The 24,372-nt window shown below is 35.0% G+C and overlaps 1 protein-coding gene and 3 long non-coding RNA genes across 5 annotated transcripts in view; 1 reads left to right on the top strand and 3 right to left on the bottom strand.

Moving 5' to 3' along the window:
* Window positions 1-189: 189 nt before the first annotated feature.
* Window positions 190-22,996, top strand: LOC130223245 (uncharacterized). Its single transcript, XR_008836633.1, has 4 exons — window positions 190-332; window positions 773-839; window positions 20,072-20,138; window positions 22,574-22,996. It is a non-coding gene; the product is annotated as an uncharacterized LOC130223245 (long non-coding RNA).
* On the bottom strand, window positions 3,900-9,472 carry LOC130223243 (uncharacterized). Its single transcript, XR_008836630.1, has 3 exons — window positions 9,193-9,472; window positions 6,527-6,608; window positions 3,900-5,062 (listed from the first exon to the last, which is right to left on the bottom strand). It is a non-coding gene; the product is annotated as an uncharacterized LOC130223243 (long non-coding RNA).
* LOC130223244 (uncharacterized) lies at window positions 13,332-19,173 on the bottom strand. Of its 2 annotated transcripts, none has more exons than XR_008836631.1 (3): window positions 18,960-19,173; window positions 15,966-16,047; window positions 13,332-14,500 (listed from the first exon to the last, which is right to left on the bottom strand). It is a non-coding gene; the product is annotated as an uncharacterized LOC130223244 (long non-coding RNA). The 2 variants fall into 2 exon arrangements; XR_008836632.1 differs by having other exon boundaries at window positions 15,940-16,047.
* Window positions 22,922-24,372, bottom strand: part of adipor2 (adiponectin receptor 2) — a 38,115-nt gene continuing 36,664 nt past the window's right edge. The window contains exon 8 of the mRNA XM_056456002.1: window positions 22,922-24,123. Within this exon, the coding sequence (XP_056311977.1) occupies window positions 23,998-24,123 (126 nt within the window). The 3' untranslated portion in view covers window positions 22,922-23,997. The remainder of the gene's footprint in view (window positions 24,124-24,372) is intronic.

Consider the following 24,372-nt stretch of genomic DNA (forward strand, 5'->3'; position numbering starts at 1 on the left):
AGAATTAATTATTGTGATTGTAATACGCTATTAAACTATAAAAAATTATATTTTTAAGCCTGTTTAAGCCTACAACGCGGACTTTATGTTATAAACTGTAGCGCAGTTCTCCATCCGCTCCACTAGGGGGCGCACTGCTTCACGTTAAATCTGACTCGCAGGCGCAGCTTCAGGTGTTTGACACTGACAGCATGAGGCTTGAAGATACAACACGTAAAACAAATCCTGACAGCTCCGTGATTGTATTATAATATTTATAAACAACACATAAACAAACTGAACAGACACGCCGCGCTGTAAAGTGCAGGAATACAGTGACAAGAGACTCACCTGTAAGTAACTTTACCGTGTTTTCTCCGTATTGTTTGTGTTGACGTTTGATTTTCATGTCGTTTCCCATAGCAGGACATGTCAGTTTAGCTCAACATAAACATATAAAAGTCACACTATTTTAATCTTACCGGGGCTCTGTTTAAACTGTTTCCTATATTGAGCAAAAACAGCAAGTGTTATTATGACTGTCTTCCTTAATTTAAGTGTTTTATTACAGACTTTGATGACATGATGCTCTCATGCTGAACTAGTGTTGTGTTGATTTTATATTTATTTATATCATATATTAAACGCTTTTTAAAATGTTTTTATTATTAATATATATTTTATTATTACTATTGATATCACATTTGTACATATTTGTATAATTTAATATCAGGTTGAGCGTATAGTTGGGTCAATGTGAGTCTCTTAATAAATCTTTATTTAATTATTTCAGTGTCCCGTTAACCAGATGCTGAAATACAGAGATCATTTGACGAATATAACCTCAACATCAACAGCACGTGAGTCACACAGCGTTCATTCATTCACAGTCAAGCCTTTATTATAATGAAGGGTTTTATGAGTGTTACTATATTATTGTGTTAATTTATTTTGAAGACCTTTAGTTCTTGTTTTAATTGTCCATTTTAAATGCTTCAGGCTTTATTTATTAGGTTTTTCCAATTAATCCTATTATAATTTTTAAGTTTAATTATTAATTTATTTAGTTAATTCTCATTCTTTAATACTTGTATATTTAGATGAGCTTTTAATTTAGCATTAATTATTGCAGATTTATTAAATAATATTGTGATTTTAATCTGTTCATTTGGAATTTTGCTTTTAAACAATTTAAATGAACTATTTTAAAATCATCCAAGATTATAAATGTAGTTTTTAAAAGAGAAGTTTGTAATTGTGATAAAATATTGAATATTTGTATATTACTAGATGTGTTTGTAGTCAAATAGTGATTTTTTTCAATTGTTATAGTTATTTTCACTTATTTTTTTTTTATTATTTTGGCGTCTGTGGTTAACTTCAAAATAACCAAAAGAACATATCTTAATATGTCCTGTGATGGCCGAGTGGTCAGAGCAAAGGGTTAGAGATCCAAGGCCATCACAAGAGACATGGGTTCGAATCACCACGATGATACTGAAATTATCTAGAAAGCTCATTTTAGGCCGTTTTTGGGTTCAAAAAAAAATTCTTCTCTCTTTTTTTATTCTCCGCCTCTGCTCCTCCTCCTTGTTCTTTGCTCCTCCTCTCCTTGTCTACCACACCTCTTTCTGCCACGCCCTTTTCTCAGTCCTGCCCTTCTCTCTTATACCGTCCCAGGTATGTTTCTAGTCCGTGTACCATCGTCTCTGGTCCGTGTTTTTCTTGGTTGTGCAACCATCCTTCCTGTTACTGTGGCAGCCATTATTCCGGCTTCCACCTCTTGTCTCTTACCGCCCCAGGTACCGCTTCACATTTCTTCCGGTATCCACCTCCTGTCTGTTACCGTCACACCTTCTTTCCTGTATCCGCCTCTTGTCTTGTACCGCCCCAGGTACTTTGCTGTGTCCACAGCTGTCTTCAGCGGGATTCGAACCCACATCTCATCGGTAACCTTGTCCGCAACCAACGGTGCTTGCCACTAGTGCCATTGTGGCTTTCACACTGGGAGCTGTACTTCGCGCAACTTTGTCTTTTCTTTTCACAACAGTTTAACATAAAGATGAAAGGGATTCGAACCCCGGTCTCCAAGATGAAAGCTGAGTGCTCTACCCACTGACCCGTTTGGTCTGTGTAGAGGACTGTTGTCTTCAATGGGGTTTTATAGATATGTTTATGGCGGATACATAAAATTGTATTGTTAGTGGGATTCAAACCCATATATATATGAAATTGCAGGGAACAAACGTTTATCCTCTAGGCCACAAAGGCAGCAACGATTAGGATGTGATTGTTTAGAGAGTAATTCTTGTTTTTACTTCAGTTTAAGTATAAATTAACGTTTACATTTCACTTAGCAAGAATGTGATTCGAACCCACATCTCTGCGATCCCAAAAATGCAAAGAGCAAATAATTATCCTCTGCACCACAGAGGAAGTGATGGTTCATGCTGATTGTTTTGACAGTAATTCTTGTTTTTTCTTAGCTTAAGCATTAATAACAATATATTTAGGCCTTTGCAAGAGTGGAATTTGAACCCTCGTCTGTGCGATTCAAAGAATAAACAAAGTGAATCATTATCCTCTGCACCACAGAGGCAGGAATGATTGCTGTATGATTGTTCTGAGAGTAATTCTTGTTTTTAATTACAATAGATTTCACTTTAGCAATAGTGGGTTTCAAACCCACGTCTCTGCGATCTAAAAAACACAAAGACTGTTTATTTATCCTCTGCCCCACAGAGGCAGCAATGACTGGTGTGTGCCTTTTTTGATAGTAATGCGTGAATTTCATGCAGGTGAATTATATTTTTGGGCTTGGAGCAGAGTCAGGTCTCGAGTACAGGTCAGCAGGAACACCACAGTGTTATAAGACAACACACTAACCACTAGGCTATGGGGACTGAGATGCAGAATCACTCTGATGGCTAATTTAATCATATCTCAATCACATCCTGAGCATTTCTTTAATTAACAGCTTCAGCTGATTTCAATTAAGACTGTAAGTTCACTCAGGAAAGTGGCTCATCAGGAGCAGACACTGATCTGATCTCTTACAGCTCTCTGTTATAAATAAACCTGTCATTAAATGCCAACAAATATTTAGTGTTGAAAGTTGTGAACATTCCCCAAGAGAGATTTGAACACATGTTACACTAAGACACTAATAGTCTCAGAATATCTTTTGTCCCCTGTGTTATGCATTTACAACATATCTGCTGGTTCAGCTCCTGAAGAAATATTGTCAATTTATTACTTAAGATGGATTTGAAGTTCAGGCTTAAGCACAGAAACTTTTCATACATTTATTTTGTCAGACTGTTCATGACTCTTATATTATATCTTCTTAGGTTCAAGCCCATTATCTGTCTCCATGTTGCACATTTTCTGTATTTCTGCTGTGTTCAAGTAATTTTTAGATTATTTTTAAATGTCACACGCACGCACGCACAACTATTAATAAAGCAAAATCAAATGAATGACCAAATTAAAGAATACCAAATAAACTGAGATATTATAAAAATGCATTAATAACTTAAGAAATGTATTTTTCCACATCCTCAGTTTCGTCTCATAAATGTTTTGTTTTTTTGTGTGTTTTGTAATTATTTGAACAGCAGAGTTTGTCAAATTTGCTCTGAAGCCTCTTGTTATCTGAACGTCCTTCATTAGCAGCCTCAGGTGTTTATCATCAGGTAACTCTGGAAAGTGGATCTTCAGGATCAGGATTTTTCACCTTAAGAAATAAAAAAATACTTTGTACTCCAGTGTCATGTATTGATGCAGATCCTCTTATTGACCACAAGATGGAGCTGAAACTCTGATTTCGTGCATCTCTTTGTTACAAATGAAACAGACTTGAAATGAAAACACATGTTTAATCAATATATAATAGATACTTTATTTGTTAAAACATGCGTATGCACTCAATAAGCAGTCAAACATTGTTTTAAATACCAACAGTGATTCAACAACAAAAATAAGTGAACATTACCCAATCCATGTGAAAATAAAATTGAGAAAATACTAAAATCACAGTTTAGTTCGCCAATTTATGAATATTAATCTACAATCTTCTCACTTATGACTTGTCAAAGTTCTCCATCATCTCCACTAGGCAGCGTGAGCAGCGTGACAGATCCTGCAGTGACCATAGCTAGCCATTTTGTTTTTTATTCATTTTCAGGATACGAAATCTTATTATCAACAATTAAATGTGAATGGCGCCCTATGCTGACATTTAACTAGTAAGAATACAGTTACAGATATCAAGAACTATATTTCCTAAGCCGCGATCACACTGCTCTTTTTGTCCCATAGACTTCCATCCATATGCATATGCATGCAGCAGACTGGAAACGCAAGCTGGTGTGATAAGTTTCTCATGCAATGTAATGTGTATTTATATAGCGCATTTTTCTGTATGGCAATACACCCAAACCACTTCACAATCATGAGGGATCTCCGCACCACCACCAGAGTGCAGCACCCATGATGTGATGAAAGCCACAGGATAACGGCGCCAGTGCTTCACCACACACCAGCTATAGGGGGAGTGGAAAGACAGTGATAGAGCCAGTTCTGTAGATGGGGATGATTGGGAGGCCATGATGGGTAAGGGCCGATGGAGTGAATTTATCCAGGACACCGGGGTTACACCCCTACTCTTTAGAAGAAAGAGTCAGGACCTCTGTTTAACGTCTCATCAGAAGGACAGATGTTGCTGCATTTAAAGGTTCAAGATTGGTGACTGGTGAAATCACATCACATGATTGTGTGAGAGAAATAGAAGATTAAAACATGACATCTCTGTACAGAAATGTTAAATATGGGGCAGTCGCTCGCTTTATTATTCTCCAATCCTCTTCTTTTATCCCGCCTCTTTTCAGTGCCGTATGACAGAATCTCACATGCTCAAACTCTAGTGACTGCAGCTTTACTGGTTGAAATTCAGTTCAATTCCTGATATTGCATTTGCTTAACAGGATATGAAGTCTTGATGTGAAGAATGCTGATTGTTGATATCTAGAGTTTATATCCAGAGAATGAATGAAGGTCAAAACAACTTGCTGAAACTTGCAACCTGAAAGTCAAAAGAACAATGAGAGCTGTTAATGTCACTCAATGACACAAAGTTCAGTAAAGCAGCAAATAAAACAGACACACAGTGCAGATAAAATGCAGAATCATGCGTCATGCAACCCACCGGTAAGTAACTGTACTATTATTAGTGCATATGTTTTGCATAATCATTCAAGTTTGATTAATTATATCGAGATTAGAAGGTTTATCAGACTTTGTTTACATGCTACTTTCATTGTTAGTCTATTGAAAAAACAAACAAATGAATGTAGCGTTTATTTTAATGTTGAGTGTTTTAAGTCAGACAAAATAGGATTGATGGTTGAGTCATTTTACTAACACTTTTAATTTACAGCTATAGAAAAACTACTTGAAAATGTAGAGTTTCTCTGAATTGATTAGATACACGTTTTAAGAAAAAATATTACAACTTGTTTTTATATTTATATTGTTAAGGTCTGAATATAGATTACACATTTCAATATTATTTATAATCAGTCAGAATTATAGATGTGTTCATTTGTCGTAATTGAAAATCAGGTTTACTCCACAAGGTATTGATTTCTTACATTTTCTGAAGTTAAAACTTTTGTATTGTGTTGTCTTACAATAAACACCTCTTATTATAAATGACTTGTTACTTTCTGCAACAAAAAACTTTAGATTTAGCTAACTTCAAAATACAGATATTTATATATGCAACATAAAATAAAGTTAGTTGATGTGTTTCTCCTACAAAATAAAGTCTGTGTTTGGGTCATACAGTCACAAAAGCAGAGCTATGGCAGATGTGAATAGATAAGACAGTGATAAGACGTGTTGCTATTGTCGGACCAGCTCAACACTCATTTTCCAGAAAAGAGGTGTGTTGCTATTCTGAGGAACTGAAATAAACTGTGCAATAGACCCGGTGAAAGCAGCTTCTTTTAGTTTATTCACGACAACTTGCCTTTGTATAAATGTTACTATTATTAGTAATATTATTGATTATATGCGTATATACATTTGTGTTATTAAAAACAAACTTAGATTTGTTCACCTGTCGGGTTCTGGACCATATGGGTCATAAGAACAGGACGTGTGTTTGGATATAACTCAGTTTTTGAGCACACGTCTAACCATGTTAAATCATGTGCCACGGCGCAAAGCGTATTTTTCTGTCCTTAAAATAGCAAAAGTGAATTGGGACACACGCTTAATGCTTTTGCACCCAGGGCTTCAGACTTTGCGCCTAGATCGTTAAAATAGAGTTCAAGGGCAGGTGAGATGTTGTTTTGAACTAAATAACTAAATTGTAACGCACTGATCTGACCTTGCGCATCTGTTATTTGATAAACTGTATTTAGTCATCAGCTCACACAGAATTTAATGATCATTCATTTAACTCTGCACAAATAACCAATCAAGCTTTACTATAAGTGCATGATGAATGATCAGACCCTCTGAAGTTTGGCTGTGGTTTAACCTGTGCTGAGAAATGAGTGATTGTCATTGACTCATCTATCTTGAACCATCCATAGACCCAGAGCTTTACATCTTCTTCATCACTGAAACAGAGAAAGAAAAAAATTATGGTGATGAATCTTTGTGGTAAACTAAAATATACATATTTATTTTATATGGAAAAAAAAAATACTTTATGATCCCTAAAGCACATGCTGCAGACTATATAACCGAAATGAATGAATATGTATTGACTGTTAAGAATTTTTAAAATGTTTTTTAAGCAGATACATAAAAAGTGCACAAAGATATTGTCAATATAAAAGTGTAATGTGTGTTTTTAGAATGAATAATCTGAGGTGGGCATGAGACGATAACCATTTTTAAGGTATACTGTGGTTTGGAGTAAAGTTTTTTAAACCAACCCAAGTTTTCTGCTATACTGTTGTTGTTGTTTTTTGTTTGTTTTACATCAGTATCCTAAAAGCAGAAAAGATCTCCAAACAGGCCTTTTCATCATTGAGGTAAAGTTGGTTTTATATTCACACATTCAAACTTTCTTCTTAATATTATAATTTCTGAGAAGTATTATTTGCACTTTCTAAATAGTGAAATCATATTAGCAGCCAATGGCTATCAAAGTTCAACACTGTTGGCAGTCTATTAAATAGCGCTAATGTCATATTCAAGTCATACTTACATGTGATTTCAGACTGAATATTCAAAGTAACTTGGTAAACAATATAAGGAGTATTTCACAAGTTGCCGCTGAATGAATGTGCGAATCTAAAACTGACTTTACTTTACTAATGTTGTCATATTTGTGTTTAAAGGGGAGAAAAGTTTTTGTGTTTTACCCAGACATTTAAAAAGAACATATTTTAGAGCAGTAATCACAATACAGTAAAACTGTGAAACTCTGAGATTTTTATCCAAGGTTATCAAACTGTCAGATCCCTATAGCGGCCCATGCCTACTTGGAAGTGCTCAAAATGTTAATAAGTCCTTTTTGAGGATAATTTGTCCGAATCTGTGCTGTGCTCCCAGATGAAAAAATAGAAGAAACCCTTAAAGAATTTGGGGTTACAATAGTAACTGCGTTGGATTAAATAGATAATGGAATGGTCCCTGTGGGTCTTTACTGGTAAATTGTTGCCTTTTATACCATATGGAGATCTGATATATGACCATATGAACATATGAAAAATACAGCAATTATATATATAAACATATTATGTAGATTTAAAAATGTTAAAATAGCCATTTTAAAAACATTCATTCATTTTCAGCTTAGTCCCTTTCGTTTTACAAACATGTTTCATATATGACGTGTGAATACCAAACATGAACATTTTGAATAATCGAGGTAAAGTTGGTTTTATATATTTGCACATTCCTTCATTTAGCAGTCTCTGTATTGTTTACCATGTTACTTTGAATATTCAATCGGAATTAGCATGCAATGATGCCTTCTAAACAACATTAACACTATCTAATTCACTGTGAACAATGCTGTAATTTGATGGTCATTTGCTGCTATTAGGATTTCCCTATTAAGAATTTGCAAAGAATACTTTTCTGAAATTATATTATTAAGTAGAATGTCTGAATATCCAAATATAAAACCAACTTTACCTCTATCTTGCAAAATTGTATTGGTGGTAACTGGATGGTAAACCTGAAGTCATACTGGATTATTTTCCAGCAGTATTGATATAAAAGCTGCTAAAATCTATGGAAGCCCGTTCCCGCCACTGAATTAAAAAAAAAAAAAATTAATTAAAAACAAAATTATAACAAATAAAAAAAAATAATAATTAAAAAAAAAAAGATTTAAGTAAAAATTCCGAGTTATAAAGTCAAAATTGCGAGTTATAAAGTCAGAATTTAGAGTAATAAAGTCAGAATTCTGAGTTAAAAAGTCAGAATTTAGAGTAATAAAGTCAGAATTGCGAGTTATAAAGTGAAAATTGCTAGTTATAAAGTCAGAATTGCGAGTTATAAAGTGAAAATTGCGAGTTATAAAGTCAGAATTTAGAGTTTTAAAGGAGTTTCCTGTTATGGCGATTGGCCATAAATGAAGTGTTAAAGACTCTTTCTTTAGGTTCTCTGCTTGTGATGTGGTATGGATTCGCAGCCCAGTTTACCAATAAAGGCCAGGAATACACAGTATTTGGCTGACACTTTTACTGAACTGAAATATAAACTGATACAACCCTTTTAGTTTTAGCCCTTTATAATGTCTATGTAAGATATGTCTGCAGCTCCCAAATACACCACACGATCTTGCAATATGAAACAAATAACAGCTGCGACAAAATGTAAATCATATAATTGTTACACATATAATAGATAAATAATATAGAAATCCTAATTTTGTAATTATGAGCTAATGTGCAAGCGTCTTTAAAACGCCAGTCGACATAACAGGAAACTCATAACTCAGAATTGCGACTTTATAACTCAGAATTCTTAATTCTTTTTTTACGTTTTTTAATAAATTATTATATATTTTTTTCCAATTATTATTTTTTTCATCATAAACTTTTTTTATTACTTTTTTTTGTTACTCAGTGGAGGGAAAAAGCTTCCAAATCTGCAAACAAGACACAGAAAAACACTTTAACGGTGAACAAAAGCGGCGCACGAGCATGTAAATAAATAAAGTCAAGCGCACATCTACTTTACCCAGAGTCTCGGAGGATTCCCCATTCACTCCTGAGTGTGTTTACATGAGCTTTCCAGTTCATCTGTTTTAATCCATCAGTTTAAAGCTGATCTCGATCTTCTGCCGCTCGAGACACTCACAAAATCAAACGTGTTGTAAAATCTCCTCGAGAACATTTAAATCTCTTAAATCTCTCTTCGCTGTTCACACGACTGACTGCGCGTCCACCTTGTGTTTATTTCATTAATGCGGATACACCTATTGACCACAAGCGGAAGCTGAACATCACCTATTCACAAGTTTATTAGTCACGTTTTCTTGAGTATAATAATTAGACAATGCATTCAGAATTGATTATTGTGCTTTTAATACGCTATTAAACTATACAAATTATAATTTTAAGCCTGTTTAAGCCTACAACGCGGACTTTATGTTATAAACTGTAGCGCAGTTTTCCATCCGCTCCACTAGGGGGCGCACTGCTTCACGTTAAGTCTGACTCGCAGGCGCAGCTTCAGGTGTTTGACACTGACAGCATGAGGCTTGAAGATACAACACGTAAAACAAATCCTGACAGCTTCGTGATTGTATTATAATATCTATAAACAACACATAAACAAAGTGAACAGACACGCCGCGCTGTAAAGTGCAGGAATACAGTGACAAGAGACTCACCTGTAAGTAACTTTACCGTGTTTTCTCCGTATTGTTTGTGTTGACGTTTGATTTTCATGTCGTTTCCCATAGCAGGACATGTCAGTTTAGCTCAACATAAACATATAAAAGTCACACTATTTTAATCTTACCGGGGTTCTGTTTAAACTGTTTCCTATATTGAGCAAAAACAGCAAGTGTTATTATGACTCCTTCCTTAATTTAAGCGTTTTATTACAGACTTTGATGACATGATGCTCTCATGCTGAACTAGTGTTGTGTTGATTTTATATTCATTTATATCATATATTAAACGCTTTTTAAAATGTTTTTATTATTAATATATATTTTATTATTACTATTGATATCACATTCGTACATATTTGTATAATTTAATATCAGGTTGAGCGTATAGTTGAACTGAATAGTTGGGCCAATGTGAGTCTCTTAATAAATCTTTTTATTTAATTATTTAAGTGTCCCGTTAACCAGATGCTGAAATACAGAGATCAAGCCTTTATTATAATGAAGGGTTTTATGAGTGTCACTATATTATTGTGTTAATTTATTTTGAAGACCTTTAGTTCTTGTTTTAATTGTCCATTTTAAATGCTTCAGGCTTTATTTATTAGGTTTTTCCAATTAATCCTATTATAATTTGTTTAATTATTAATTTTAGTTAATTCTCATTCTTTAATATTTGTATATTTAGATGAGCTTTTAATTTAGCATTAATTATTGCAGATTTATTAAATAATATTGTGATTTTAATCTGTTCAATTGGAATTTTGCTTTTAAACAATTTAAATGAACTATTTTAAAATCATCCAAGATTATAAATGTAGTTTTTAAAAGTGAAGTTTGTAATTGTGATAAAATATTGAATATTTGTATATTACTAGATGTGTTTGTAGTCAAATAGTGATTTTTTTCAATTGTTATAGTTATTTTCACTTATTTTTTTTTTATTATTTTGGCGTCTGTGGTTAACTTCAAAATAACCAAAATAACATCTCTTAATATGTCCTGTGATGGCCGAGTGGTCAGAGCAAAGGGTTAGAGATCCAAGGCCATCACAAGAGACATGGGTTCGAATCACCACGATGATACTGAAATTATCTAGAAAGCTCATTTTAGGCCATTTTTGGGTTCAAAAAAAAAATTTCTCTCTCTTTTTTTATTCTCCGCCTCTGCTCCTCCCCCTTCTTTGCTCCTCCTCCTTGTCTGCCACGCCCTTTTCTCAGTCCTGCCCTTCTCTCTTATACCGTCCCAGGTATGTTTCTAGTCCGTGTACCATCGTCTCTGGTCCGTGTTTTTCTTGGTTGTGCAACCATCCTTCCTGTTACCGTGGCAGCCGTTTTTCCGGTATCCGCCTCTTATCTCTTACCGCCCCAGGTACCGCTCCATATTTCTTCCGGTATCCGCCTCCTGTCTGTTACCGTCACACCTTCTTTCCTGTATCCGCCTCTTGTCTTGTACCGCCCCAGGTACTTTGCTGTGTCCACAGCTGTCTTCAGAGGGATTCGAACCCACATCTCATCGGTAACCTTGTCCGCAACCAACGGTGCTTGCCACTAGTGCCATTGTGGCTTTCACACTGGGAGCTGTACTTCGCGCAACTTTGTCTTTTCTTTTCACAACAGTTTAACATAAAGATGAAAGGGATTCGAACCCCGGTCTCCAAGATGAAAGCTGAGTGCTCTACCCACTGACCCGTTTGGTCTGTGTAGTGGATTGTTGTCTTCAATGGGGTTTTATAGATATGTTTATGGCGGATACATAAAATTGTATTGTTAGTGAGATTCAAACCCATATATATGAAATTGCAGAGAACAAACGTTTATCCTCTAGGCCACAAAGGCAGCAACGATTAGGATGTGATTGTTTAGAGAGTAATTCTTGTTTTTACTTCAGTTTAAGTATAAATTAACGTTTACATTTCACTTAGCAAGAATGTGATTCGAACCCACATCTCTGCGATCCCAAAAATGCAAAGAGCAAATAATTATCCTCTACACCACAGAGGAAGTGATGGTTCTTGCTGATTGTTTTGACAGTAATTCTTGTTTTTTCTTAGCTTAAGCATTAATAACAATATATTTAGGCCTTTGCAAGAGTGGAATTTGAACCCTCGTCTGTGCGATTCAAAGAATAAACAAAGTGAATCATTATCCTCTGCACCACAGAGGCAGGAATGATTGCTGTATGATTGTTCTGAGAGTAATTCTTGTTTTTAATTACAATAGATTTCACTTTAGCAATAGTGGGTTTCAAACCCACGTCTCTGCGATCTAAAAAGCACAAAGACTGTTTATTTATCCTCTGCCCCACAGAGGCAGCAATGACTGGTGTGTGCCTTTTTTGATAGTAATGCGTGAATTTCATGCAGGTGAATTATATTTTTGGGCTTGGAGCAGAGTCAGGTCTCGAGTACAGGTCAGCAGGAACACCACAGTGTTATAAGACAACACACTAACCACTAGGCTATTGGGACTGAGATGCAGAATCACTCTGATGGCTAATTTAATCATATCTCAATCACATCCTGAGCATTTCTTTAATTAACAGCTTCAGCTGATTTCAATTAAGACTGTAAGTTCACTCAGGAAAGTGGCTCATCAGGAGCAGACACTGATCTGATCTCTTACAGCTCTATGTTATAAATAAACCTGTCATTAAATGCCAACAAATATTTAGTGTTGAAAGTTGTGAACATTCCCCAAGAGAGATTTGAACACACGTTACACTAAGACACTAATAGTCTCAGAATATCTTTTGTCCCCTGTGTTATGCATTTACAACATATCTGCTGGTTCAGCTCCTGAAGAAATATTGTAAATTTATTACTTCAGATGGATTTGAAGTTCAGGCTTAAGCACAGAAACTTTTCACACATTTATTTTGTCAGACTGTTCATGACTCTTATATTATATCTTATTAAGTTCAAGCCCATTATCTGTCTCCATGTTGCACATTTTCTGTATTTCTGCTGTGTTCAAGTAATTTTTAGATTATTTTAAAATGTCACACGCAAGCACACACAACTATTAATAAAGCAAAATCAAATGAATGACCAAATTAAAGAATACCAAATAAACTGAGATATTATAAAAATGCATTAATAACTTAAGAAATGTATTTTTCCACATCCTCAGTTTCGTCTCATAAATGTTTTGTTTTTTTGTGTGTTTTGTAATTATTTGAACAGCAGAGTTTGTCAAATTTGCTCTGAAGCCTCTTGTTATCTGAACGTCCTTCATTAGCAGCCTCAGGTGTTTATCATCAGGTAACTCTGGAAAGTGGATCTTCAGGATCAGGATTTTTCACCTTAAGAAATAAAAAAATACTTTGTACTCCAGTGTCATGTATTGATGCAGATCCTCTTATTGACCACAAGATGGAGCTGAAACTCTGATTTCGTGCATCTCTTTGTTACAAATGAAACAGACTTGAAATGAAAACACATGTTTATTCAATATATAATAGATACTTTATTTGTTCAAACATGCGTATGCACTCAGTAAGCAGTCAAACATTGCTTTAAATACCAACAGTGATTCAACAACAAAAATAAGTGAACATTACCCAATCCATGTGAAAATAAAATTGAGAATATACTAAAATCACAGTTTAGTTCGCCAATTTATGAATATTAATCTACAATCTTCTCACTTATGACTTGTCAAAGTTCTCCGCCATCTCCACTAGGCAGCGTGAGCAGCGTGACCGATCCTGCAGTGACCATAGCTAGCCATTTTGTTTTTTATTCATTTTCAGGAAACGACATCTTATTATCAACAATTAAATGTGAATGGCGTCCTATGCTGACATTTAACTAGTAAGAATACAGTTACAGATATCAAGAACTATATTTCCTAAGCCACGATCACACTGCTCTTTTTGTCCCATAGACTTCCATCCATATGCATATGCATGCAGCAGACTGGAAACGCAAGCTGGTGTGATAAGTTTCTCGTGCAATGTAATGTGTATTTATATAGCGCATTTATCTGTATGGCAATACACCCAAACCACTTCACAATCATGAGGGATCTCCGCACCACCACCAGAGTGCAGCACCCATGATGTGATGAAAGCCACAGGATAACGGCGCCAGTGCTTCACCACACACCAGCTATAGGGGGAGTGGAGAGACAGTGATAGAGCCAGTTCTGTAGATGGGGATGATTGGGAGGCCATGATGGGTAAGGGCCGATGGAGGGAATTTATCCAGGACACCGGGGTTATACCCCTACTCTTTAGAAGAAAGAGTCAGGACCTCTGTTTAACGTCTCATCCGAAGGACAGATGTTGCTGCATTTAAAGGTTCAAGATTGGTGACTGGTGAAATCACATCACATGATTGTGTGAGAGAAATAGAAGATTAAAACATGACATCTCTGTACAGAAATGTTAAATATGGGGCAGTCGCTCGCTTTATCATTCTCCAATCCTCCTGTTTTATCCCGCCTCTTTTCAGTGCCGTACGACAGAATCTCACATGCTCAAACTCTAGTGACTGCAGCTTTACTGGTTGAAATTCAGTTCAATTCCTGATATTGCATTTGCTTAACAGGATATGAAGTCTTGATGTGAAGAATGCTGATTGTTGATATCTAGAGTTCATATCCAGAGAATGAATGAAGGTCAAAACAACTTGCTGAAACTTGCAACCTGAAAGTCAAAAGAACAATGAGAGCTGTTAATATCACTCAATGACACAAAGTTCAGTAAAGCAGCAAATAAAACAGACACACAGTGCAGATAAAATGCAGAATCATGCGTCATGCAACCCACCAGTAAGTAACTGTACTATTATTAGTGCATATGTTTTGTATAATCATTCAAGTTTGATTAATTATATCGAGATTAGAAGGTTTATCAGACTTTGTTTACATGCTACTTTCATTGTTAGTCTATTGAAAAAAACAAACAAATGAATGTAGCGTTTATTTTAATGTAGAGTGTTTTAAGTCAGACAAAATAGGATTGATGGTTGAGTCATTTTACTAACACTTTTAATTTACAGCTATAGAAAAACTACTTGGAAAATGTAGAGTTTCTCTGAATTGATTAGATACACGTTTTAAGAAATATGTTAACACTTGTTTTTATATTTATATTGTTAAGGTCTGAATATAGATTACACATTTCAATATTATTTATAATCAGTCAGAATTATAGATGTGTTCATTTGTCGTGATTGAAAATCAGGTTTACTCCACAAGGTATTGATTTCTTACATTTTCTGAAGTTAAAACTTTTGTATTGTGTTGTCTTACAATAAACACCTCTTATTATAAATGACTTGTTACTTTCTGCAACAAAAAACTTTAGATTTAGCTAACTTCAAAATACAGATATTTATATATGCAACATAAAATAAAGTTAGTTGATGTGTTTCTCCTACAAAATAAAGTCTGTGTTTGGGTCATACAGTCACAAAAGCAGAGCTATGGCAGGTGTGAATAGATAAGACAGTGATAAGACGTGTTGCTATTGTCGGACCAGCTCAACACTCATTTTCCAGAAAAGAGGTGTGTTGCTATTCTGAGGAACTGAAATAAACTGTGCAATAGACCCGGTGAAAGCAGCTTCTTTTAGTTTATTCACGACAACTTGCCTTTGTATAAATGTTACTATTATTAGTAATATTATTGATTATATGCGTATATACATTTGTTTAATTAAAAACAAACTTAGATTTGTTCACCTGTAGGTTTCTGGACCATATGGGTCATAAGAACAGGACGTGTGTTTGGATACAACTCAGTTTTTGAGCACACGTCTAACCATGTTAAACCATGTGCCACGGCGCAAAGCGTATTTTTCTGTCCTTAAAATAGCAAAAGTGAATTGGGACACACGCTTAATGCTTTTGCACCCAGCGCTTCAGACTTTGCGCCTAGATCGTTAAAATAGAGTTCAAGGGCAGGTAAGATGTTGTTGTGAACTAAACACCTAAATTGTAACGCACTGATCTGACCTTGCGCATCTGTTATTTGATAAACTGTATTTAGTCATCAGCTCACACAGAATTTAATGATCATTCATTTAACTCTGCACAAATAACCAATCAAGCTTTACTATAAGTGCATGATGAATGATCAGACCCTCTGAAGTTTGGCTGTGGTTTAACCTGTGCTGAGAAATGAGTGATTGTCATCGACTCATCTATCTTGAACCATCCATAGACCCAGAGCTTTACATCTTCTTCATCACTGAAACAGAGAAAGAAAAAAATTATGGTGATGAATCTTTGTGGTAAACTAAAATATACATATTTATTTTATATGGAAAAAAAATACTTTATGATCCCTAAAGCACATCCTGCAGACTATATAACCGAAATGAATGAATATGTATTGACTGTTAAGAATTTTTAAAATGTTTTTTAAGCAGATACATAAAAAGTGCACAAAGATATTGTCAATATAAAAGTGTAATGTGTGTTTTTAGAATGAATAATCTGAGGTGGGCATGGGGCGATAACCATTTTTAAGGTATACTGTGGTTTGGAGTAAAGTTTTTTAAACCAACCCAAGTTTTCTGCTATACTGTTGTTGTTGTTTTTTGTTTGTTTTACATTTTTTGTTTGTTTTACATCAGTATCCTAAAAGCAGAAAAGATCTCCAAACAGGCCTTTTCATCATTGAGGTTAAGTTGGTTTTATATTCACACATTCAGACTTTCTTCTTAATATTATAATTTCTGAGAAGTATTATTTGCACATTCTAAATAGTGAAATCATATTAGCAGCCAATGGCTATCAAAGTTCAACACTGTTGGCAGTCTATTAAATAGCGCTAATGTCATATTCAAGTCATACTTACATGTGATTTCAGACTGAATAATCAAAGTACCTTGGTAAACAATATAAGGAGTATTTCACAAGTTGCCGCTGAACGAATGTGCGAATCTAAAACTGACTTTACTTTACTAATGTTGTCATATTTGTTTAAAGGGGAGAAAAGTTTTTGTGTTTTACCCAGACATTTAAAAAGAACATATTTTAGAGCAGTAATCACAATACAGTAAAACTGTGAAACTCTGAGATTTTTATCCAAGGTTATCATACTGTCAGATCCCTATAGCGGCCCATGCCTACTTGGAAGTGCTCAAAATGTTAATAAGTCATTTTTGAGGATAATTTGTCAGAATCTGTGCTGTGCTCCCAGATGAAAAAATAGAAGAAACCCTTAAAGAATTTGGGGTTACAATAGTAACTGCATTGGATTAAATAGATAATGCAATGGTCCCTGTGGGTCTTTACTGGTAAATTGTTGCCTTTTATACCATATGGAGATCTGATATATGACCATATGAACATATGAAAAATACAGCAATTATATATATAAACATATTATGTAGATTTAAAAATGTTAAAATAGCCATTTTAAAACATTCATTCATTTTCAGCTTAGTCCCTTTCGTTTTAAAAACATGTTTCATATATGACGTGTGAATACCAAACATGAACATTTTGAATAATCGAGGTAAAATTGGTTTTTATATATTCGCACATTCCTTCATTTAGCAGTCTCTGTATTGTTTACCATGTTACTTTGAATATTCGATCGGAATTAGCATGCAATGATGCCTTCTAAACAACATTAACACTATCTAATTCACTGTGAACAATGCTGTAATTTGATGGTCATTTGCTGCTAATAGGATTTCCCTATTAAGAATTTGCAAAGAATACTTTTCTGAAATTATATTATTAAGTAGAATGTCTGAATATCCAAATATAAAACCAACTTTACCTCTATCTTGCAAAATTGTGTTGGTGGTAACTGGATGGTAAACCTGAAGTCATACTGGATTATTTTCCAGCAGTATTGATATAAAAGCTGCTAAAATCTATGGAAGCCCGTTCCCGCCACTGAATAAAAAAAAAATAATAATTAAAAACAAAATTATAACAAATAAAAAAAAAAAAAAAAAATTAAAAAAAAAAAAATTTAAGTAAAAATTCCGAGTTAAAAAGTCGCAATTCTGAGTTATAAAGTCAAAATTGCGAGTTATAAAGTCAGAATTTAGAGTAATAAAGTCAGAATTGCGAGTTATAAAGTGAAAATGGCGAGTTATAAAGTCAGAATTTAGAGTAATAAAGTCAGAATTCTGAGTTAAAAAGTCAAAATTGCGAGTTGTAAAGTCAGAATTGCTAGTTATAAAGTGAAAATTGCGAGTTATAAAGTCAGAATTCTGAGTTATAAAGTCAGAATTGCTAGTTATAAAGTGAAAATTGCGAGTTATAAAGTCAGAATTCTGAGTTATAAAGTCAAAATTGCGATTAATAAAGTCAGAATTGCGAGTTATAAAGTGAAAATTGCTAGTTATAAAGTCAGAATTGCGAGTTATAAAGTGAAATTTGCTAGTTATAAAGTCAGAATTGCGAGTTATAAAGTCAGAATTCTGAATTATAAAGTCAGAATTTAGAGTAATAAAGTCAGAGTTTTGAGTTATAAAGTCAGAATTGTGAGTTTTAAAGGAGTTTCCTGTTATGGCGATTGGCCATAAATGAAGTGTTAAAGACTCTTTCTTTAGGTTCTCTGCTTGTGATGTGGTATGGATTCGCAGCCCAGTTTACCAATAAAGGCCAGGAATACACAGTATTTGGCTGACACTTTTACTGAACTGAAATATAAACTGATACAACCCTTTTAGTTTTAGCCCTTTATAATGTCTATGTAGATATGTCTGCAGCTCCCAAATACACCACACGATCTTGCAATATGAAACAAATAACAGCTGCGACAAAATGTAAATCATAAAATTGTTACACATATAATAGATAAATAATATAGAAATCCTAATTTTGTAATTATGAGCTAATGTGCAAGCGTCTTTAAAACGCCAGTCGACATAACAGGAAACTCATAATTCAGAATTGCGACTTCATAACTCAGAATTCTTAATTCTTTTTTTACGTTTTTTTAAATTATTTTATATTTTTTTCCAATTATTATTTTTTTTATCATAAACTTTTTTTATAAAAATTTTTTTTGTTACTCAGTGGAGGGAAAAAGCTTCCAAATCTGCAAACAAGACACAGAAAAACACTTTAACGGTGAACAAAAGCGGCGCACGAGCATGTAAATAAATAAAGTCAAGCGCACATCTACTTTACCCAGAGTCTCGGAGGATTCCCCATTCACTCCTGAGTGTGTTTACATGAGCTTTTCAGTTCATCTCTTTTAATCCATCAGTTTAAAGCTGATCTCGATCTTCTGCCGCTCGAGACACTCACAAAATCAAACGTGTTGTAAAATCTCCTCGAGAACATTTAAAACTCTTAAATCTCTCTTCGCTGTTCACACGACTGACTGCGCGTTCACCTTGTGTTTATTTCATTAATGCGGATACACCTATTGACCACAAGCGGAAGCTGAACATCACCTATTCACAAGTTTATTAGTCACGTTTTCTTGAGTATAATAATTAGACAATGCATTCAGAATTGATTATTGTGCTTTTAATATGCTATTAATCTATAAAAATAATAATTTTAAGCCTGTTTAAGTCTACAACGCGGACTTTATGTTATAAACTGTAGCGCAGTTCTCCATCCGCTCCACTAGGGGGCGCACTGCTTCACGTTAAGTCTGACTCGCAGGCGCAGCTTCAGGTGTTTGACACTGACAGCATGAGGCTTGAAGATACAACACGTAAAACAAATCCTGACAGCTCCGTGATTGTATTATAATATTTATAAACAACACATAAACAAACTGAACACACACGCCGCGCTGTAAAGTGCTGGAATACAGTGACAAGAGACTCACCTGTAAGTAACTTTACCGTGTTTTCTCCGTATTGTTTGTGTTGACGTTTGATTTTCATGTCGTTTCCCATAGCAGGACATGTCAGTTTAGCTCAACATAAACATATAAAAGTCACACTATTTTAATCTTACCGGGGTTCTGTTTAAACTGTTTCCTATATTGAGCAAAAACAGCAAGTGTTATTATGACTGTCTTCCTTAATTTAAGCGTTTTATTACAGACTTTGATGACATGATGCTCTCATGCTGAACTAGTGTTGTGTTGATTTTATATTCATTTATATCATATATTAAACGCTTTTTAAAATGTTTTTATTATTAATATATATTTTATTATTACTATTGATATCACATTTGTACATATTTGTATAATTTAATATCAGGTTGAGCGTATAGTTGAACTGAATAGTTGGGCCAATGTGAGTCTCTTAATAAATCTTTTTATTTTATTATTTCAGTGTCCCGTTAACCAGATGCTGAAATACAGAGATCATTTGACGAATATAACCTCAACATCAACAGCACGTGAGTCACACAGCGTTCATTCATTCACAGTCGAGCATTTATTATAATGAAGGGTTTTATGAGTGTTACTATATTATTGTGTTAATTTATTTTGAAGACCTTTAGTTCTTGTTTTAATTGTCCATTTTAAATGCTTTAGGCTTTATTTATTAGGTTTTTCCAATTAATCCTATTATAATTTGTTTAATTATTAATTTATTTAGTTAATTCTCATTCTTAATTATTTGTATATTTAGATGAGCTTTTAATTTAGCATTAATTATTGCAGATTTATTAAATAATATAGTGATTTTAATCTGTTCAATTGGAATTTTGCTTTTAAACAATTTAAATGAACTATTTTAAAATCATCCAAGATTATAAATGTAGTTTTTAAAAGAGAAGTTTGTAATTGTGATAAAATATTGAATATTTGTATATTACTAGATGTGTTTGTAGTCAAATAGTGATTTTTTTCAATTGTTATAGTTATTTTCACTTTTTTTTTTTTTTATTATTTTGGCGTCTGTGGTTAACTTCAAAATAACCAAAATAACATCTCTTAATATGTCCTGTGATGGCCGAGTGGTCAGAGCAAAGGGTTAGAGATCCAAGGCCATCACAAGAGACATGGGTTCGAATCACCACGATGATACTGAAATTATCTAGAAAGCTCATTTTAGGCCGTTTTTGGGTTCAAAAAAAAAATTCTTCTCTCTTTTTTTATTCTCCGCCTCTGCTCCTCCTTCTTCGCTCCTCCTCCTTATCTGCCACGCCTCTTTCTGCCACTCCCTTTTCTCAGTCCTGCCCTTCTCTCTTATACCATCCCAGGTATGTCTCTAGTCCGTGTACCATCGTCTCTGGTCCGTGTTTTTCGTGGTTGTGCAACCATCCTTCCTGTTACCGTGGCAGCCATTTTTCCGGTATCCGCCTCTTGTCTCTTACCGCCCCAGGTACCGCTACACATTTCTTCCGGTATCCGCCTTCTGTCTGTTACCGTCACACCTTCTTTCCTGTATCCGCCTCTTGTCTTGTACCGCCCCAGGTACTTTGCTGTGTCCACAGCTGTCTTCAGCGGGATTCGAACCCACATCTCATCGGTAACCTTGTCCGCAACCAACGGTGCTTGCCACTAGTGCCATTGTGGCTTTCACACTGGGAGCTGTACTTCGCGCAACTTTGTCTTTTCTTTTCACAACAGTTTAACATAAAGATGAAAGGGATTCGAACCCCGCTCTCCAAGATGAAAGCTGAGTGCTCTACCCACTGACCCGTTTGGTCTGTGTAGTGGATTGTTGTCTTCAATGGGGTTTTATAGATATGTTTATGGCGGATACATAAAATTGTATTGTTAGTGGGATTCAAACCCATATATATGAAATTGCAGAGAACAAACGTTTATCCTCTAGGCCACAAAGGCAGCAACGATTAGGATGTGATTGTTTAGAGAGTAATTCTTGTTTTTACTTCAGTTTAAGTATAAATTATAATACAATACACTTCGCATTAGTGGGATTCGAACCCACGTCTCTGCGTTATAAAAATGCAAAGTTCTAATAATTATCCTCTGCGCCACAGAGGCAGCAACGATTGTTAAGTCATTTTTCAGAGAGTAATTCTTGCATTTACTTCATTGTATGTTCATGATACGTGTTGATTCATGATAGTAACGTCTGATTTTCATGTAGGTGAATTATATTGTTAGTTATGGGATTGCAGCAGAGGCAGGAATCGAACTCGAGTCAGCAGAAACACCTCAGTATTACATGCTGACACACTAACCACTAAGCTATTGGCACTGAGATGCATAGCTAATCATTTTACATTTTAATCATATCTCAATCACATCCTGATTATTTCCTTGATTAACAGCTTCAGCTGATTTCAATTAAGACTGTAAGTTCACTCAGGAAAGTGGCTCATCAGGAGTAGACACTGATCTGATCTCTCACAACAAATATTTAGTGTTGAAAGTTGTGAACATTACCCAAGAAAGATATGAACACACGTTACACTAAGACACTTATAGTCTCGTCTCAGAATGTCTTTTGTCTCCTGTTTTAAATATTTTCAACATATCTGCTGGTTCAGCTCCTGAAGTAATGTAAGATTAGTCTGCAAATGTCTGAATGTGAATCTTCACTTCTTTCATTTGCAGCTCATTAATTAACTCAGGAAAGTGGCTCATCAGGATCAGACACAGATCTGACCTTATACTTCTGTTATAAATAAATCTGCCACTAAATATCTAGTGTTAAATGTAATGAACATTACACAAGAGAGATATGAAACAAACTTTACAGAAAGATAGAATTTATTTTGTCCTGTATTTCATGCATTTACAACATATCTGCTGGTTCATCTCCTGAAGAAATATTAGATTAGTCTGCTAATTGTTGATTATGAATCAACTCCAATTCCCTAATTTGCAGCTTGTCATTAATTAATTAACTCAGACACATTCAAAGACAGCCAGCTGACTGACAGAAGCTGAAGTTCTCCATCATCTCCACTAAGCGGCGACTACTGAAGGTATGAAGCTGAAGTTCTCCATCATCTCCACTAAGCGGCGACTACTGAAGGCATGAAGCTGAAGTTCTCCATCATCTCCACTAAGCGGCGTCAGCAGTAAACCTTGACTCTATGATGCTTGATGAAGGTAACCTGTTGCCACTATCCCAACATGCCATTTTACCAACAGACCATGCAATGATGACAAATGTTACACAATTCTGATCATCTGAACTTTAATATGAAAAGACACAAATAGAAAATGCAGCAAGAAAAACTCAGCACAGTTGACGTAAGTTTTAATTTGTTTATTTTAAAATTAAAATAAATATCAATGCATGTAAAAATCTCTGAGAAAACAAACACAAACAAACATCGCCCATGTTTAAATGTGGAACATTACAGCATGTCGTAATGCTTCCATCAATGAATAAATTATACAGGTGGTGAAACACAGAACGTTACACATAACGAATGCATCCTTTGCACTGCTTGGGTTTGATTTTGTGCAGCAGTAAGTCTTTCATCTTCTCATTTAATTTTCCGCCTCACCGTGTTGAATGAACATCCACAATGAAGAATGAAACAAAAAAAAACAAACAACAGAGAGAGAAAGATTGGCCTTCTGCATGTTGAAGGAAACACTGACAGTGATATGAAGGCCTGTGGAGAATCCAGGCAGCTCCTTCAGGTGGAGGACGAACGTCCTCCTGTCCTACAGGTGCGTCTTTCGGCTGTGCTCAAAATTACAGCACACCGAGGCATCTGCTTGGCCATTTCTGATCTCATCTGTCCACTTTAACAGTGGCTTCTTATCAATCTGGTGTCTTTTCTTCCAATAACACTCTTTTACATCCATTGAACAATATAATGATATAATGATGGTTTGTTTTTTAAAAAACATTTTTTTTTACTTTATTTTCGTACAAATCTATATAACCCAAATTTTAGAAATCTTATTTACATGAAAAAACTTTAAAACGGCCAACAGCCCACCCCAAGAAACGCTCACAACAATTGCATTTGCTTTTTTTTTGCTCTGTTTTTCAGTTTCGTCTTTTCTTGTACAAAGAAAACAAACCATCAAACAGCAATAGACCAAGCCACGAAAAAAGGTCTCCATCTTAGGAAACACAAATTCAAATTCCTCACCCTGCATCCACCATATCCCATAATGCATTTTATTTAAGGGGCAAAATAGAGAACAGAGAAAAACAAAGAGAGAAAATTAAATTATAAAGGCTTCGTCATTCAGTGCCGTCCTCTTTTGTTTACCCCTCATGGGCAGGAGGAACAGAGCTGGACTTGGTGGTGAGAAGAACTTTGTCTCCCTCTTGTGGTGCGTTTCCAGCACCGGAGGACCTGAAGCTCACGCTGCGTTCTCCGCACAGCCACCGCCAGCTTCGTAGCGAAACTCCTGCAGGTTGGAGACTCCGTGGAAGTGCACAAAAGCACCTGCAACCACCAGGATATGGAACAGCTGATGGGAGTGAAACTGCAGAGAAAAGCCAAGGTATGAATTAGACATAATATCAAGGTACATACAGGAATTAGATTTAACACATTAAGACGTTATTGCCAATTCAAGTTTTACTTTAAGTTGGCATTTTAACTTGCATTTGCTATAGTTTAATTGAATTGCAGATAAATTGAAGGGTCGTGCTAATAGGGCTGGGCAATATGGCAAAAATGCAGTCTCGATAATTATTTTCCATACTGAATGATAGCGATATACATTTCCATA

The sequence above is a fragment of the Danio aesculapii genome, chromosome 4 (genome assembly GCF_903798145.1).
Source record: "Danio aesculapii chromosome 4, fDanAes4.1, whole genome shotgun sequence".
Classification (NCBI taxonomy): domain Eukaryota; kingdom Metazoa; phylum Chordata; class Actinopteri; order Cypriniformes; family Danionidae; genus Danio; species Danio aesculapii.